Source organism: Podarcis melisellensis (genome assembly GCF_964234715.1).
Source record: "Podarcis melisellensis genome assembly, chromosome: 1".
NCBI classification, from domain to species: Eukaryota; Metazoa; Chordata; class Lepidosauria; order Squamata; family Lacertidae; genus Podarcis; species Podarcis melisellensis.
Window position 1 is genome coordinate 41200048 of NC_138528.1, and position 19298 is coordinate 41219345.

Sequence of the window (19298 nt, forward strand, 5' to 3'; positions counted from 1 at the left end):
AATAAAAAAGGAAAAATAGGCAAATAAAAGAAAGTGGCCCAGTTTACTTTTGGTCACTTATAGCTTGCCACACATAACAAAAGGTGGCTATAGATACAGATGTGCATCCCCAGACACTTCCTAAGACAGCCAACAACTCCAATATGGCTGAACATCCAGAAATAAGACTGCTTTGGTATGCAGATCTATTTTGCTGGATCAAGAAAATTGCTCTTGGAATTCAAAGGAGATAGAATCATGGAATTGTAGAATTGAAAGGGACCGCAAGGGTCATCTGTCCCAACCCCTCCAGGAATCTTACCTAAACAAGAACTTACCCTACCAGTTCAGCTATTTATAGCATGCTATGCTTTTATACTCATGGAATTCAACATTTTTTTGTCCTCACAATGGCATGTAAGTTCATAGCCACAAAACCGTTGAAAAATGCACATTTGAGATGAAAATTCTTCTCGTTCTTTCTGCAGGTTCTGCTCAAATATATAAATATGTTGGTCTTATAAACCTTTGGGTGTGTACAGTTAATGAGTTGTATCCAATGTTTGTCATATTCAGAGTAAACCACTAAAATTAATTAGTGTGACTAAGTGAGGTCAATTCATTGTAATGCATCAACTCTGAGGAAAAACCTCATTGGATACAACCCGATACCTTTCCCTACAGATTTTACAATTTTGCAAATATGATTCCAATGGTGCAAAAAATTATCCACGGTCTTCTGCTTTGTATTTGCATATTCTATTTGCATACCTGATTGGTTGAAGGCAAAACTCAGAATGAAATCCACTTTGCATTTTCCTTTCCCTACCCAATGAAGGCGGGTGAAATTTCAGATAAATCAAACAAGGAGAATCGCATGCAAAAGAATCAGTGTGTGCAAATAGTTAGAATTCAAAATGCATCCATTACTTAGCAGATAACTGAACAGCCACATGGCGTGAGGCTCGTAAGCCCAACCAAAGAAGCATTTTCTAGATGGAATCCATGGAGGACCTGCAAGTGTGTTACAGTTGAGAAGTTAAACTTGCACCGTAGAGCCTGTTATTAATGCAGTACATGCCAGACAAATAGCAACCATTACCTATGTGCCAGTTCACCAAAGAACTGACCATGCTACATTGTGGAGGCACAGAACATACTCTGTATAAAAAAAGCACAGGAATCTTTATAACACAGTGATAAATTTAAATTAAGGGTCACATTGGCCAATACTTCATGAAGAAGTCTCAACATTTGCTGTGCCATTTTCCATGTGGTTGAAAGTGCGTAGTATATTTTACCTCTGTTAAGGTGTTGCTTCTCCCCAATCCTTTTTTTTTTTTTTTGCTGAAAACCTGCAGTACTCAGCCCACTAAATGTCAGCCCCTGAATGGAAGTGTTTCATAGATAGTAACCAAGATCGTATTTAGCCCACAACTGTCTGAACAGCATGAAACAGCTTAAAATACTTTTAAGATAAACATACCAAAAAAAAAAGGAAGAAGAAAAATCTCATTAAATTATAAAATATAATTGAAATGTCAGGTCCTTGTTTATTCTTGGCCACTTGAAGCCATGCCAATTGTATAGGCCATGGAATGCTCCTAGAAGATGCTCAGTGCTTCTGTGAAAGAGCAGAAAGAGATATGGACCTCCAGGGAAGGGAGCTTCATATTTATTATGCTCTCTTCCCCCGAGTTCCATAATCACAGAACAGTGACCCCAATGTCTCTGTGTGTACATTAGAAAGACTTGCTGCATTTGGCCAGTCCCGGAGATCACAACAAGGTATAATGTGGAAAGCAGTCTTTGGGGCAAAAAGGGTCCAAAAACGCCTTTTTGGAAGTTAAACAAGTCTATATAAATTAATATAAAGAAACAGGTAGGCCGAGATATTTGTATCGAAACCCATTCCTAAGGAACACTTGCTTTCGCTTTGCTTTTACATAAATTGGCACAAAAAATAAGCCTTTATTAAATTTTAACCTAACAAAGATCCATAGGATCACATGTATGCAAGAAGGCCGTCCCGCCTCTCACCACAGAGCACTCCTGCTTTGACTAGGAATCCACCTTGGGGAAGATGCTGACTTTATTGTTCCTGCTAATTTTTCTTTCTGCTTTACCCTTGGGCTGTTTGGTCTGGATTAGCTCCTCGGGCGTATTCCCCAGAGGAGGCAGGAGTCGTTTCTTACTGTTCCGATTTTCTGACAGCCACTGTGGAGGCAACTCAAAGGGTCCAAAGCCCAGCTGCATGGAATACTTCTCATTGGCCAATTCGGCTTCTGTTGGCATCGCTGGAGCCACTTGCGCGGCCGAGTCTGCAATGGCGTGAGGCATAGGCCTCTGAACCAAAGTCTGCTCCACGTCTAAGCTGGTTGTGGGGATCTCCTTCTGTTGGTAGCCACTGGAGCCAATGGATTTGGTTTCGTTCTCTTCTTCATCCTCTGTGGGCTTGAAAATCTGCTGCTGCCCAATGTGAAACATCTCCAGAAGCTGGCTACCAGAACGAACATGAGGTTCCAGGCTCATGTCCCCAGCGCCTCCGGAGCTGACTGTGTTCCTCCGACTATACCTTCGGTGTAACTGCATCATTGTCCCTACTAAACATTTCCGTACGGACTTGTTAACAGTCAGGAAGAGCAGAGGGTTGGCTAGCAGTGATATCTTGGGCAGCCAGATGGCAGTGAGAAGCAAGTACACAGAAGCATCAGAAGCATTGAGCACAGTGCGGTAAATCACCAAAGTCATATAGGGGATACTGCAGAAAATGAAAACCATAACCATGGAGAGCAGCATGGCATGAAGTTCAGATTCTCTCTGAGAGGCGTAAGGGATAGAGATAGTGTTCTGAGGGGTTCTTAAGGCAGCTATGATGACTTTTTTCTTCTGACTGGCACTCAGTGCCCTGCGGATGAGGATCATAAAGAGAAAGACCACAGCCACCGGCACAATCACAGTGGTAATGTTGTAAATAATGACATATGCTAAACGGCCAATGGAGTAACTCCAAGGCTCAGTACAAGTGGACATAGCATAAATATCCAGTACATTGGTCACAGCAAATACAGGAATGCTGGCTATCACTGCATGAGCCCAGATGTAGATCACCAGGTCTCGAGATTTGGCATCCGATATCTTCCTTTCTAGTGGATACAAAACTGAGTAGTATCTACAAAAAAAGAAGGAAAGGAGACTGTAAGAGATGAACAAATGCACGTAAAGAGAAATTTGCAACTCTTCCTACCTCCCCTCTATCCCTGGGTAGATTGACTTAAATTTGAATGATCTAAATCACTGATTTGGTCTTGACTAGCAGCCCTGTATTTTAAATTGTTTCTTCCCTTGATATAAAAGTACCGTAGATTCTGGCATATTAGGTGACTGGGCGTATGACGACCCCCCCAAATTGGCAGATGCCAATTTGGGAGGTTGACTTATACGCCCAGTCTTATACGTGGCAGCTTCGCTGGGCAGCGGGCTCCATTCCACACCGGGAGGAAGTCGCCCAGCAAAGCTGGCTTAGCATCACTGGGCAACTTTGCTGGGCAGCTTCCTCCCGCCACCCACTGCCACGTGAACCCATACCCGGCGTATAAGATGACTGACTTTTTAGAGGATTTTCCAGGGTTAAAAAGTTTTCTTATACACTGGAATCTACGGTATCATTTATCACCAGATCTTCAACAGCACAGTCTTACACATGTCTATGCAGAAGTTAGTCTTCTTTCTTTCTTTCTTTCTTTCTTTCTTTCTTTCTTTCTTTCTTTCTTTCTTTCTTTCTTTACCTTCAGAAATCAATTGCCCTAGCCATTATTTTGATAAAAATATGTCATCAATGGAAAAGGCCAAATTAGATGTGGTACAACTTCTGTCTTCCATGAAAGAATATCTAATCCAAGTAGTATCAAATCTTTTTCCTAAAGCATGCTATGTTTTTTTAAGGTTCTGTATTCAAAGACCGCACCATTTGTAAAAAAATATAAAGCCAATAGGTAGAATTCAGCCTTGCAGTATGATGAATGTTCCATCGGTGCAAGCACTTTAGTTTGTCAGATAGAATGATCCCCCTCTCCCCTGACCCATGTACTTTTCTGGGAGGGCGGGTTAACCCCATTTAACCAGCAGAGGTCCTTTTTCATAGCAATTTTATTGCTATGAAAAGAAAAATATATATAAAATCCCAAATCCTCCACTGAATTGCAGCTAGATTTCTTCCTTTACTACAAAATATCACACTCCATAGGAATTGGCAATTAACCTACCCAATATTAATCTGATCTAATTTATAGTAAGGTCTGTTACTCTCATTAGCATGTTAGATGTAAGTAAAGTCTTCCCTCTCCTCAGATCCTAAGTGAGTTTCTTTTCTATCATAAAACTATAATTTACAAGTCAGCGGGACACTGTTGATACAAAGGATGAGCCAGTCAGTGGTCAGCAAAGCTTTTCATTCCAAAGACTTGCTCTTAAACCATGGACAGCAAGGGGGAAATAGGGCAAATCATTTTTGCAGATTAACTTGTTTATAGAATTATTTGCAGAGAAATGAAATGATTCTGGAGAAAATTACATAACTGTAGTATCAATCGTGTGCAGAGCACTACAGAAAGATTGTTGAACTTAAAAGTAGAAATCTACCAAGAACTTCTGCCTAGTAACTACGGTAGAATAACATTTAAAATGGTGGCAGGGAGCCATACCTCCCAAAAAGACCTCAAAATGTGTAATCAGCTCCCCTGGCAGGAAGAACACACAAATAAATTTATACATTGGCAATAAGGATACTTGAGAATTGAACTTTTGGCCTTAAAGCAAATAGCTATTCAGGCTAAGTTGTCTAGACCTTAAAAATCCAGCCAATGTATGTCATTTTTTTCAGAATAACTCAGCTCACAGGTTGGTTGCAAAGTGAAAATGGTGCTCTGAGTGACTTGACCAAAGAGAAAAATAAATGTGTTTAGCGCTGAAGGAAGAGGGCAGTTGAACCATTTCAGCAACCCACAATTAAGCAACAAGCAATGTAGAACCTATATCTGTTGCTAGGGGCAAGTGGTAAATGTCAGTTGACGAGTAACTTCACAGTCTTACCTATCCAGAGCAATGGCAGGAAAGCTAAGGATGGTCACTGAGCAGAAGACTTTGTGCAAGAACTTTATGATCTTACAGAAGACCATGGTGTAGATCCACCAGCAGCAGTGTGGACTGGCACCGAGGACTATGTCAAAAGGCACACAGACTAGGCTGGCACAGATCCCAGAGCAGGCCATGTTCTTAATAAACCGGTTGGTTACCGACTTAAAAACTGACATCCTGCACGTTGACCACAAGACCATGAAGTTTCCTAGACGAAGGGAAACAAAATTAAACCATGAAAGATTTTCTCTCACGTAATAGGCACACACATATAAACACATATATTTATATATTAAAATATTTGAATAAGATTTGAGCATACAATTTATTCACTTATGCAGGCTCTTTCTTAAACAGTCATTGTTTGTAGCTTCCTTACCATTTTTTTAATTTTTGATGTTGTTTTAATTGTTCTTAACCACCTTGAGTGGTGCAAAAGCACTAACTAGAAGGGCAGGCTTTAATTTTTTTGACATAAGTAAATAGATAAATTCAGATGCTCTGTAATCATCTTCCCACAGTTTCCATTTGCAACGCATGGACCCCATGTGTCTATTCCAGTGAAGTTTGAGACATAGGTCCACTACTCTTGCCATTGACAGCCATCCAGCTACAAGGCAAGAGTGAAGCTGGAGCTAACTATGGGATAGTTTATCACACTATATCAATATTGACTAATTAATGCATCTGTTAAGGGCATGGCCCTCAACAGTTGTAATTTCCAAGCATTTGGGGGCCTGAAAGTTCCTAACATAGCTTGTTAAACACTATTTATTTTGCTCATTGAATTCTAATGTACATGACTATGATAAATATCAGTATCAGTGCTATTTTTATACAAAATGAGGTGCCGGAACTCACCATGAACACCTCCCTTGTTCTCTTATAATGGCAATGGCAATGGCGCCCACCTGAGAGGTGCTGGAACTGGGTTCTGGTGAGTTCTGGCTGAAAAAAGCTCTGTTCAGTATTAAAGGTGAGGCACAATGAGTCAGGAAGGCTGTCCAATGTTCAAGGTGCCTCAGAATTACTTTGGCTATTCAAATCTTTACTAGGATCTTCATCTGTGTGGGTGGGTATAGAAGTGGTTGGAATAGTGGCAGTAATTATCATCTCTGTGATATTGACACTATCAGATTTCACAGCATCTTAAAAACAAACACTACTTATTTTTCATAGCGCAGAAGGCTTACTATCAATTAGTCAAAACATATTTCAACACAAATAAACTGTGAAAGAAGCTATGGCTGAAAAGCAGTTTTAAATAACTGAACAATACTGGTTTCCCCCCCCCAGAGCAAATTCACATAGCCATAAACTGGATTTTTTCTCCCTAGCACATGCAGCAGTATCTTTTGAGCTGAATGTAATGTGCACATGTTGAACTGATTTTTGATCACTTTCTGCATACAACAAGAGTAAGCAGGAATCCTATGTGCACAATGGGAACGATGAATTGTAGTAGTAAATTCACACGTATTAACTGCACAGAAAAGGTGTGCATTGCAAACATGTGAGAGGAGGGTTGTGGGGTCATGATAGCTAGCCCTGACCCCAATACACACAGTCCCATTGGCTGCATGTTCATATTGTGGCTCATACTGAAACAAGGCCAATTATGATAATCTGAACCACGTAGTTTTCTGCAGAGGACAGCCACTTTTGTGAGCTGTGGGCCCTCGGTTTTTTCATTATTAACATTTTGTTTCCATGAGATCCTAAGGGATGAAGTGTGGTTTAAAAGCATATTCAATCAATCTGTTGTGGTGTTGTAAGCTTAACATATTACTAAAAGATTTCCTCAAGTAACAATATCTTTATGACTATCTCTCTGATGCTATACAGTGGTAGCTCGGGATGCAAACGGGATCCGTTCCGGGGCCCCATTCGCATCCCAAACGGAACGTAAGACGCGACAGCGCATCTGCAAGTGCACGGGTCACATTTTGCCGCTTCTGCGCATGACATCATTTTGACCGTCTGCGCATGCGCGAGCGGCAAAACCCGGAAGTAACGCGCTCCGAAACAAATATACATATACACATATCTATATATTAAGATGAAAATAATACTGAAATACAGATAACATATGAAAAGTGAAAGGAAGTGTTGTGAGAGTGATGGAAGTCTATTACTATTATTATTTTGTAAAATAGTGTTTATTGTATAGAAATATTATACTTTTCTTTACTCTTTTACTGTACTTTTCTTTGCATTTCTTCTTTTTTTCCCCTTTATATTATTCTTTATGTATGGCTTGGTAGCGATGTATTTACTTTGCAATAAAAATTATAAAATAAATAAATAATCTGAAATAGAGGGATATGTGCTTCATCAAGGGAAGTTCTCGATTTTTTAATGTCGTTCTAATTTTTCTAAGGGTCACACTAGATGTTACTTCCACTGCATGGTTAGGAACCAAGCCAGGGTTTGTATATACAGTCATACCTCGGGTTGTGAACGTGATACATGCGGGAGACACGTTCACAACCTGCAACGTTCACAACCCGCAGTGCACAATTCGGCGTTTCTGCGCATGATGTCATTTTGCGCTTCTGTGCATGTGCGAGCGCCGAAACCCAGAAGTAACCAGTTCCAGTACTTTCAGGTTCAGTGCGGTGCGCAACCCGCAGCGTCCATAACCCGAGGTATGACTGTACTGTTTATGGCTAGATTTTCACTAGGACTGCAGTGCTGGGTAGGGGTGGGGCAGTTAAGCCTTCCGTCACCAGGTAAATTTCTACAAAAAATCCCCGCCCCAAGACAATTAGCTTAGTGAAGGGGGAGTAACAATTGCCACCAATGGCATTTTCCACATGATTCTGGCTGAGGGTTAAACCTCATGTGCCTGTATGCTGGGGTCCTGACGAACATCTTGCTCCCTCCGCCCCGTTAAAATGTGCCTAGTATTAACTTTTTAAATCCCAATAAGCTTGCTAATTACACAATAAAATGACGTTGAGTGTAATCTAGAGGCAAATTTGGCATTTCCCCTCAATAACACCTCTGTTCTGGCCCAGATTCTGTTGCCAGTCAACTTAGAATAATGTCGACAATTAACAACTGGCACAGATCTTTTTTTGAAAAGTCTCTACTACCCTGACTCAAAGTGCATTCAATAGGCTCCCCTCTGTGAACCTGGAAAGTTAATTTGTTTTGTACCAATCCTTACAAGAACACCCCAAAGAATGTTCCACATTCCAACTACTGAATTAGTAGAGGCTTATTAACATCCACTCCAACTTCTGCCAGGTTCCCCTTTTGCTGGCACACAGCACTGTGCTGTAACTCAACGGGGTTCTTGTTTACATTGATGTGGGTCGAGTTCAGCTTGCCTTTTGTCCTATGAGTCACATTAATCCAATATTCTTCCTCTATTTCTGACCCATAGTGTTACAATTTACTTGAGTATGTTTTTCATCTCTTATGTGTACTGCCACTATATTATTTGTGACTTGTGATACTGAATCGCTGTCTCCTGAAATAATTGGATATGTTTACTGGTCCCTTTACTTTTTTCCCTTGTTCCACAGTTAAGATACAATGCGCTGTTAAGTTTATTCTATAACAGATATTATTCACTTAAAGCTGATTCATGTGTTTACATTTGAGTGATAATATCCTTGAATAGTGGTTTTGCCAGATCCTTTTCACGTGAGCAAGCAGTTCATACGTTTCCCTGAAAACTCTGAAAATTGTTACCATGTCAGATGGGTTTATTTGATGTGATCACTAATGATTTTCATTCTGGAATGTTGTTTCAGAGACATGCCTCTAAATGTAAAAATGAGATGCTGTAATCTCACAACTTTACCATCTCAAATAGGCACACCAAATGTGCAAATGGAGTGATGAAGACACCATAACTTAGTTCACATGTCACACTAAGCCAACACATGGCTTAGAGCAAACACATGGGCTTTGGGATCTTAGATCACAGCTGATTCGCTTCACCCTGATCATTTTGCTGCTGCATCAGGCTGAACTAAGCCATTGTTTGGAATACACTTTTGATCTGAACTCAGTTTAAATAGAGATTATTCACATCCTTTATATAACGCCTTGCTTGTGCTGTTCTGTTTACAAGCTACACTCTCCACAATACTAATAAAGATTTGGAATTACTTGGTACCAATTAACAGCCTACTGGGTGAAATGTTCTTTTAAGCCAAGGCACCTGCATACAAATTTTCCGCTTCATCACACAGGAGATGATTTATAAAGCAAAGAGTTTTTCTTATGAAATGACCTCTTATCTGTAAAGACCACTACGCTAAAAAGGGGGGGGGGCATTTGGGCAACATCCATCCAAAGTCAAGCACGTGCATTTCAATTGTAGATACACGCAGTCCAGTGTATATGTATCCATAGGATCATAGGAAGTTGTCCAATACCAAATTAGACCATTGGTCAGAGGCAGATTTAGGGCACCCCGACCGGTTCCACCACACTGGGCACCGAGCCTAGGGGACACTGCAGGGCAATGTTATTATTAAGTAGTGAATAAAGCAGATTGGAGGCGAGAGGTGTGTGCCAAATTTTGGGCTCACACAGGGTGCCACTGACATTTGAAAGACCAAAGTCTGCCCCTGCATTGGTTCTTCTAGGTAAAAGGTAAAGGTAAAGGACCCTGGATGGTTAAGTCCAGTCAAAGGCGACTATGGGGTTGTGATACTCATCTCACTTTCAGGCTGAGGGAGCTTTCCGGGTCATGTGGCCAGCATGACAGCTTTCCAGGTCATGTGGCCAGAATGACTTAACCGCTTCTGGCGCAACGGAATACCGTGATGGAAACCAGAGCGCACAGAAACGCTGTTTACCTTCCTGCCGCAGCGGTACCTATTTACTGTATCAACTTGCACAGGTGTGCTTTCGAACTGCTAGGTTGGCAGGATTTGAGACAGAGCAATGGGAGCTCACCCCGTCGCAGGGATTCGAACCGCTGACCTTCTAATCGGCAAGCCCAAGAGGCTCAGTGGTTTAGACCACAGCGCCACCTGTGTCCCTATTGGTTCATCTAGCTCAGTACTGTCTGCACTGAGTGGCAGTGGCTCTCCAGGAATTCAGGGAAGGGTCCCTCCCAGCCATACCTGGAGACGCCAGGGATTGAACCTGGGACATTCTGCATGCAAACATGTGTTCTGCCTCTGAGCCACGGTACTTCCTATATGAAGAATATGAGAAATTGCCATATACAGAGTCATATCATTTTCCAGATAGCTCAGTGTTGTCTACACCAAATGACAATTCCTTCTCCAAGGTTTCAGGCAGGGGACCTTCCTAGCTCTACAGGCAGATGTCTGGGATTCAACAGAGACCTTCTGCATGCAAAACAGATGCTCTACCAGGAAACTACATCCCTCCCAGATAAGAATAACTGCAGGGTTAAGCATGGGTTTGCCTCTCCTGTTGAAAGAAATGGGAATTAAAGTGATTACGTTTGGCTGGATCAGGTCCATTCTGAATTGTCAAATCAAGCTCCTCCAATATTATTTCCTCTTTTTCTCCAAAACTGTCTAATTCTCACCCATTAGCATCAAGTTTTATTCTCTTTAGGAGCACAAACAAGACAGGCTGCTACTCACAGTTTCCATAGCAACAACTACTGCGTGAAAGCAAAAATCATTTTCTTGGTCAGATCACAGACTTTGTGAGTCATTTATTTCTGTTTTACACCTAACTCAGCAAAGGGAAAAACTAGTGCCAATTCTGAAGAAAACTGACTTGTTTCTGACTGCCCCCCCCCCCGCCCCCAAATGTCACACTAATTGAACAGCAAAACAAAAGCTGTAAACTTTTGAAGAATATGTGATATCTTGTTTAAAAATATCCTGGCTAGTGTCCTTAAAATTGCTTGATTCAACCCCCCCCCACACACACTTATATGAAGGATTATTTAAACTTGAAATATCTAAGCATATTGCATTTGTGAGCTCAGCAGAAAGATATCAGACCTGTGTCAATTCTCTGATTTCATGCTGTTTTTGTAACAGGATTATTTTTGCAGTTCCTGAGAACAAAAATGGTTTCCAAAGGATGCTGTTGAATCAAAGAATACATACTGTGAGGTGAAAGACATGCTGAGCTACCATAAGCTGAACGTGTGTCAGACATCAATGCACTTGGGGTGGGGGGAGATAACTAAATGATAGCTATCCTTAACGTTAAAATCCACAAAATGGAGAGGAAACCCATCGATTGTAAAATAAATGGGAGGAAATACACTGTATATAAATCTTCCTGAGAGTAATAATACAAAACAATTCAGTAAAAGAACATAATTTATTTTATTTTATTTTATGGCATTTATATCCCACCTTTCCTCCAAAGCACTCAAGGTGGTATACATACTACTGTTCCCCGTTTTATCCTCACAACAACCCTGTGAGGTAGGTTAGGCTGAGAGGCAGGGACTAGTCCATGCCCCCCCCCGTGAGTTTCGTGTTTGAGTGGGGATACAAACCCTGGTCTTGCAGGTCCTAGTGAGGCACTCTGATCACTAAACCACCACTGGTTTACTGTGAAAATATATTTCAAAATAATCACTGGATGCTTTAAGAACACGGGTTGCCAGTCACCCACATATTTCAGCCTGTGTCTTATCCATGGAGTATCACTTAATCTTAAATAACCCAAAATTTACAAATTAGAAAAAAACCATTATCCTTTCTATTTGAAACTATATCCATGTAAGATGATAGCACTATACAGGAAGAATATAGTTTTTATAAGAGCAGCTTCAAGACTCCTTAAGAAATGTTGGCAGAACTGAATTCACGGTCACTTCTGCATTCTTCATAATATTTGAAGGGGAACTTAGACATCTCCTTCTGAGGAAGATGTTCTGTTTCAGACATCAGACAGAAATGCTGCAAGACAAATGTAGTTGCGTGTCGAGGACCCCCCCCCCCCGGACACCCCCCCCCAAAGATACAGTTCACACAATTTTTGTTTTGGTTTTTTGGCATAATTTTGGCCACAACTTTATTGATTACAGCATGTGAGTGGTTGCTTAGACATTGGTTAGTGACTATCTGTTCCCACTTAGAGGTAGGAACAGAACTGACAACAGCAAGCCTGCAAAAGTCAGAAAGGGTAAACATTTTTGGGGAGAGAACAGAGGTGGGTGCCAGGCTCTCACCTCTCCCCAAATGCTCCCAGGGGCTCTTGCCCCTTGCCAGGGGTTCGGATAAGAGCATGGCGGATTCCTTTAACGGAATACCCTTGCAGCAGCAGCATTGGAGGGGCAGACACAGCCAACCACATCCCCTCCACTAACCAAAATTAACCAATGCCTAACCGCAACCTTACAAGTTGTAACGATTTGCTATGCAGTAGGTAAAAACCAAATGGCACAGCTAATCAGCCAAATGGTAAAATTCCTACCAGGCCCCTGCTCCAAAGCAGACGACCCCATGACAGGCATAGCAAGGTCAGCACGAACAACCCTAAATATAGGGAGGGTGGGCGGGTGATCCAATGCGCGCAGCGAAAAGAGGAAGTTCAACGCTGCGCGCAGGGAATAAATAGCACCCCAAACAGTCAATCAACTTTGCAACATTAAATTCTCCCCAGCAACAATTGGAGGTGCCCTATCAGATTCGTGGCCATCCATACTAACCCGCCCAGCAACAGGAAATGTCATGGTTGCCCCTGCCGCAACAAGTGCTCTCCATGAAGGAGAACCCACTTTGTGATACAAGCTGTTGAATCTTCCTTAATGTCCAAAGCGGCTCGCAGGTATTAATGAAAGCATGAGAGATGTCTAAAATGTTCAAGGGGGAGGCAGGGGAGACTCAAAGCCGGAGCTCATGAGACAAAAATTTCTGAAGTACTGGGGAAAGTCATGATAAGAAAACACCGTTTTTTGCAATGTAGAGGTGATTTTTCATCAAAATAACGATAGAGGAAGGCTTAATGAACCCCTTCCCATGTGCTGTGTCCCCATAAAAATTATCCCACCACCTGTAATTAAATAAAGAAAAACCGAGGAGCTGATTGCAAGTGATGAAACTGGTGTTATTGTGTAGGCATAGGCACCTAGGCACAGAGATGCTGTCCAGATTCTGTGGAAGCAACTAACCATAACACTGTTTGTGTGGCAGCATGATTCATAATGTGACACCACTGGGGGGCTTCCCAGGGGGCTTCAAGGGCATTAGCTGCTATTTGGAACCTCTCCCCCAAAATTCAACAGAGCTTTTCTGTAGGCGCTGCTCCTTGTTCATTTTCACAGCATAATATACTCTTCTGAGAAACTGCTCGTTGCAGTAGATTGCTCCAGAACTACATAATCACTAATTTACTAGTGTGGCAATCATCTTGGCTGTGAGTCTTGGAACACCTGCTCCCTGCCTTGAATGCGTTTTTCCCCACCTGGCCCGGGAGGGGATGGCCCTGACTGACTCCAGCTACAAAATCTGAGGCTGCTGAAGAGGCCAGAGACCATCTTGGTTGTTTCTTCATGCAGACACAGGACTTCAAGCCTGAGCTTCCACAGCCACCATGAACCACGATTAACAGGATTAGCAGCAGGAACAGCAGATTATGTTCTATGCATCTTATATTTTATTCTCCTGCTAATTGTGCTGTTTTAAATGTGCATTCTATATTTGACTTCCTTTAGTGTTTTTTCTGAAGATACGTAATTTTTTGGTTAACTTTGCTGCGGTGAATGTGCATTCTGCACTTGACCTCCTTTGTAATGTTTTATTTTGAAATCTTTAAGATAGCATTTTAGTTTCCTGTTCATTGTCTTGCTTTGAATGCATACTTTGTTTTTGACTTTCTTCTCTAATACCTTATTCTGCATTGTTTTAATGTAGGCTGTAAACCGAGACGAGATTTCACACACCCCCTCCGAAAAATATGAAGCAGTATAGAAATGAAGAAAAAAGAAAAAAGAAAGAAAAGAATGAGACAAGTCAATTGTTTCTGTTTTTCCATTTGCACTTTTGTTCGAGAACTGTGGGCGTTGAATAAATAAATAAAGAAATAGATAAAGAAAGAAAGAATGAAAACCCAGAGCACTGCTTGGAGGTGCTATTTCTTCCTCTGAGTTAATGCAGTTATTTTTCATTAGCAATGCAGCATATACTTTGGAAGTGCCCAGAAGCTGTATATTACATTACTGCTATCAAATGCTACAGGTTATTCTAAGCCAAGCAGTGCAGCTAGCATCCCATACCTGCAGCCTACAATACAGGAACAGTTTGATCATTTGATAATCTCATTGTACAGTTTGGCCTTCATGTAATATGTACGAACAATATATTATCTAATAACTATGTAATTACATATCAGGAGAATTGATACTGACACAAGCAAAAATTTCACTGGTACAAATAATCAAAGATAGCTAGCTGAAAGTACGGTAAATGTTTAATTAGGAAATGAGATAGTAAGAGCTTCGCAATTTAATCCAATTAAACAAATCATATACTAAGTCCATTTTCACATGAGACCTAAAATGCACACATGAGCGTCTCTTGTGTGCTGGAGAAACCAAAAGCTAACTTGCAATCACTTTGTTCTGGAAGGAGAGTGTTGCATGGGATTAACTTTAATTAAACTTGCTTGTGTTTCAATTGCTTTCTGCTCTAGTTGTCTGATCTGCTGGATTTGAGAGGGCTGCTTCCTCTGAATTGCTGTGCAGCAAAAAACAATATGATCACTGTAATAGTCATACAGCATATTGAATGATGTTACTGCAATAGTTACTTAAAAGTCCAAGAAATGATTACGGAAAGCATACTATGTTGATTATTACTGCATATCTTTGATTGACTAAGCGTCTGAGAGTAAAAGCGTGTATTTTTGTTAATGAGCCTCCAGCAGATAATTTTCTGCCTACAAATATCTGAAGATCTACTGCCTTATAGCTGACATTTATTAGTCTTTATGGTAGCTTTTACCAACCTGGTACCCTCCAGATGTTATGGACCATATATTGTTATTAAATTTCTGTACTTCCCTTCATCCGAAGATCAAAGGGCGATTCACAACATAAAACTACATGAGAACACAAAATACATAATAAAAGAAACAAACAAAAAATAATCCCCCCTCACACAAACTCATTTAAGAGGCCATAGAATGGTCAATCAGTCAAATGCCTGGTTGTAAAGAAACATTTTTGCCTGGCACCTAAATATAGGTAATGAAAGTGCCAGGCGAGCCTGTGGCCTTCCTATAGCTAATGGGAACTGTATATCCAGAAGGCAGCAGGTTGCTGAAGTCTGCTTTAAGGCAGCAGACTAATCATGGCTATTCCACTGGAAATACTTGGAAAGAGCTTCAGTTAAAAAGAAATGACGTTTTCATTTTTAGCCTTTTTGTAAATATAGAGATGTCAGACTCATGCACTGCACGCATCAGATTCCAAGTTCAGTCCTCAGCACCCTCAATTACGAGGATCTCAGGCAGTAAGACTGGGAAATGATCTCAGGGCAGCCTTCAGAACTTTGGGACTACAACTCCCATTACCCCCAACCAGCAACTTGTGCCTTAGAACTATGCACTTGTTTAGAAAAGGTTGTAACGTCAATGCCCAACATATGCAAGCACAAATGAACACCAACACAAGGTGAGAGAGGACTGACAAGTGTGACTCTGCTACTCACTTGACAAGATTTATCTAAATCTGAATATAGGCATGGCACATTAATATCTTTAGCACCCCCACTGAGTTGAATTCTGTTCGAGTTTTTCATACTGAGCTTGAGCACCTCCCCTGATCCTTATACAACCAAAATGCCCTCTTTAAAAAACAACAACAGAGAAGAAAGGGGATTTTTGTGTCAGATTATTTCTTCCTATTCTGTGTAATCAAATACCCCAGTCTTATCAACTTCCTTTTCCTGTACACAGGACTTGACTTTTCCAGATTTTCCTCCTATAAGGAGACATGTTTTAATTGACTGATGCCAATTAAAATCATTCCAGTTTCTTCTGGCACACAAGATTTCAGTGCCTGCGTTCCACTTTGCTTATTAAAAACTGGTGTGGAAAGCGAAACACAGGCTTCACCTACAAAATTGGCAGCACTGCTGATTACTTCACATAAAAGCATTGCCATTAAAAGCAGCATGCAGATAACAGAACCGGTTAGCGAAATATGTATGCATGTATATCAAGATGAAATCAATTTCAGGGTAAGTTTTGTTTATTTTTCTCCTTTTCACTCTTTACTTTGTTATCTTATTCAAGATGACGAGATACCTTTCAATTTAGTTCATGTTGCTAGGAAACAGAACATCATGTTGGAGAACAAATGCCAACAACAGAATCAAATAATTTCCCCCCTCCCGCCCCTATGCACACCTACACACCTGCCCAGAGTTTGCATTACTTCCCAATATTTCTTCTTATCATAAACAAGAGCACGGAGATTAAAGCAGGAAAAGACAATGGCCCCAATTCAGTGAACAGTGATCTGTGCATGGTTTCGGCATATGGCTTACTTATGCTGCACTGCACATAAAGGACTACTGCTGTGTGGCCCAGAGTCAGACATCCATGAACACAGCAGCATGAACACACCTAATATAGTACTTGGGGTGCCATTCATGCCCAGAGCAACTGCCCTTAGATGCAAACTGGGGCCCAGTAGGCTTGGAGTGTCTCCTTGCCAATTAGGTTTTGCTGCAGCAGTGTAGCGATGAGCAGCTACAGGGTTTTGCATGGAATATGCTAACATCCAAAGAGATTTTAGCATATTCATTTGGACCACAGAATTCTAGCATGGATATCAGGGTGAGATGTGTTGAAGCCGTAGAATTCTGCAAAAGAAAATAGAGGTAGAAGACTGGATTTCTCACAGTGAAATGCTAAGCATTTATACTCAGAAGTAAATTCCTCTAAATTCAGTGGAACTTACTATAGAGCCTCTTATTATTGTGTTAATGACTGCAGCCTTAAGAACCAAAATCAGATCTAGCCCAATACCCAAGTACAGAAATCTGGTACATATCATAAAGAATATGTGCACATTTTCTACTTCATTCAAGATGTTATCTCCAGAAAATATTAGCTCTGTCCATCTCCCCTACGCATCCTGTCCACAGACATAATTGATTTGATTTGCACTTTAAATGTCTGAATTATATGAACTAGGAAGCTGAATTTCCATGGCTAAGATACATAATTTCTTAGCAATGTTTCATATTTCATCAGACACCGTTAAGCAATAACCACACAGCAAAAGTCAACAACAGCCCCAATCACAATGTCAAAACTATTGTGTAGCAGTGGTAGGAAGAAGGAAACAAAGGGACATCCACCATGTGTTTTAGAACTGGAAACCACCGAGGGAAATTGGTTTCAGAAGCGTAGACCTCCATGCAAAGTCAAATCAGCCTGAACAGATTGCTTCATTGCCCATTAGTAGAGATAATGGAGAAACGGCAGTGAAGCACAAAACAGGTAACATAGTTGAACTCATTGTCTCTAATACTGCTATGGGCCAAGTGGAACAGATTGTATAATTGAGGGCAGAAGTATGCATCAGGTTGGATCTGCATGGGGATGTGGCGAAAAAAGGTCTTTCCATGGCACGTGGTCCATGAACCTACTGTAATGTCTGCAAATATGCAGCTGCCCACTTATTAAGCCACGAGTCTTGACATACCTCAATCTCCCAGCTGTTCCTGGGAATGCGGATTGGGAACAGAGAAATTCTCAAAGTGACGGAGCAAGTTGTTTTGCAAGTATTTGCGAACGTCATCGACGAAACAGAGAAAGGCTTGCCACAGGGAAGCCACTTTAGCAGCGCCCCTGCAGCAAATGAAATATGCTCCATGCTGAGACACAAATCACCCACAAAGCAAGTGTATATTTAGCAATCATCCTGATTTGTTTTCACAAAATGTGCACGGAGGATAGATGACATCACCATCAAGTGGTGGTTATCCTGCACTTTCCACTGTAGTTTTCTGTTACTTTTCCTGCCACAGAAGGTTGGGGGGGGGGGTGATACAAGAGCACTCTTTAGTTACTTGCTATATTCTGCACTATCTCAGCAGTTGAGCATCTGCTTTACAAGCCGAAGGTCTCAGATTCAATCCATAGCATCACTAGGTAGGAAAAGACTCTCTGTCTAAACATCTGGAAAGCTACTGCCAGTCAGCATGGACAATACTGAGCTAAATGGACTCAGTATAAGGCAGCTTCCTATGTTCCTAAATGTCCACCAATATATGACACAGTTTGCAAATATCTCATAGCAAATTTCCACCCATAAACCAGTTTTGGCAAGCTTCAGAGCGGATTATTCACATCACTAATTCATGCCAGCATTTGATATCCTTCTAAACAGTGCAGTTTATTATGGCAAAAATGATTCATATGGGCAGCTAATACAAATCCAATTTGCTTTTATCTATATAGTCCTGTTCCCAAATGGGACAAACAATGCCCTATGTGGCAGATTTCTTTTGAGGATAAATGAGGAAGTTGAATATTGTTCTATGCCATCAGTCTGATTTCCATGAAGTTAAGAGAAATTAAGTTAAATGTATTTGGAAAATCATAATAGGCAATGCTTTCAGACACAGTGAGATCAATCCATAATCTTTACAATTCTCAATGATGCTTTTTTGATGCTCTGTTTTGAGAAAGCACTCTGCTATCATTTAGAGCTCCCTATTGACTACTAAAATGTGGTATTCGTGACTGCTGCCTGCCATACATTGTCTCTGCAATGATCCTGTATTACACTGTGGTTAAGACTCATTACACATAATTTGCTGCATGCAAAAGGCACAGAAAAAAACAAACAAAATGTCCTAAAGGTTAAAGCAGTAGTTTTCAACCAGTGTGCCATGGCACCCTGGGGTACCTTGAATGATGGTCAGGGGTGCCGTGGACAACACTGGCCTCCATTCCTCTTTCCTTCCCTCCCTCCTCTGATACCGTTTCATGTCTCTGCCTCCCAAAGGCTTGCATGGCTGTTTGTTGCAGCAGCCCTGGCTACAAGCTCCTTAGGCAAATAGTGCCTCTGGGGCTGGCCAGGGGGTGTTGGTTGCCAGGAGCTGAGGCAGCCTCAGAGTTAGCAAGCTAGTGTGTGAGGAAGCCCAGCCAGCCAGTTAGCCAGCCTTTGCTGTTAGGAATGGACAGATAAGTGGGAGGCCAGGCAGACAGACGCTGCATTGGCCTTTCTTGTGCTTTCTGTGTGTAAGGCCTGC

General features: G+C 41.3%; 1 protein-coding gene across 2 annotated transcripts in view; it reads right to left on the minus strand.

Moving 5' to 3' along the window:
* GPR176 (G protein-coupled receptor 176) overlaps positions 1-19298 on the minus strand; it is a 32326-nt gene continuing 13028 nt past the window's right edge. For both annotated transcript variants that reach the window (XM_081886905.1, XM_081886904.1), the window contains exons 2-3: positions 5071-5323; positions 1-3151 (exon numbers count right to left, since the gene is read on the minus strand). In XM_081886905.1, the coding sequence (XP_081743031.1) occupies positions 2041-3151; positions 5071-5315 (1356 nt within the window). In that variant the 5' untranslated portion in view covers positions 5316-5323 and the 3' untranslated portion in view covers positions 1-2040. The remainder of the gene's footprint in view (positions 3152-5070; positions 5324-19298) is intronic.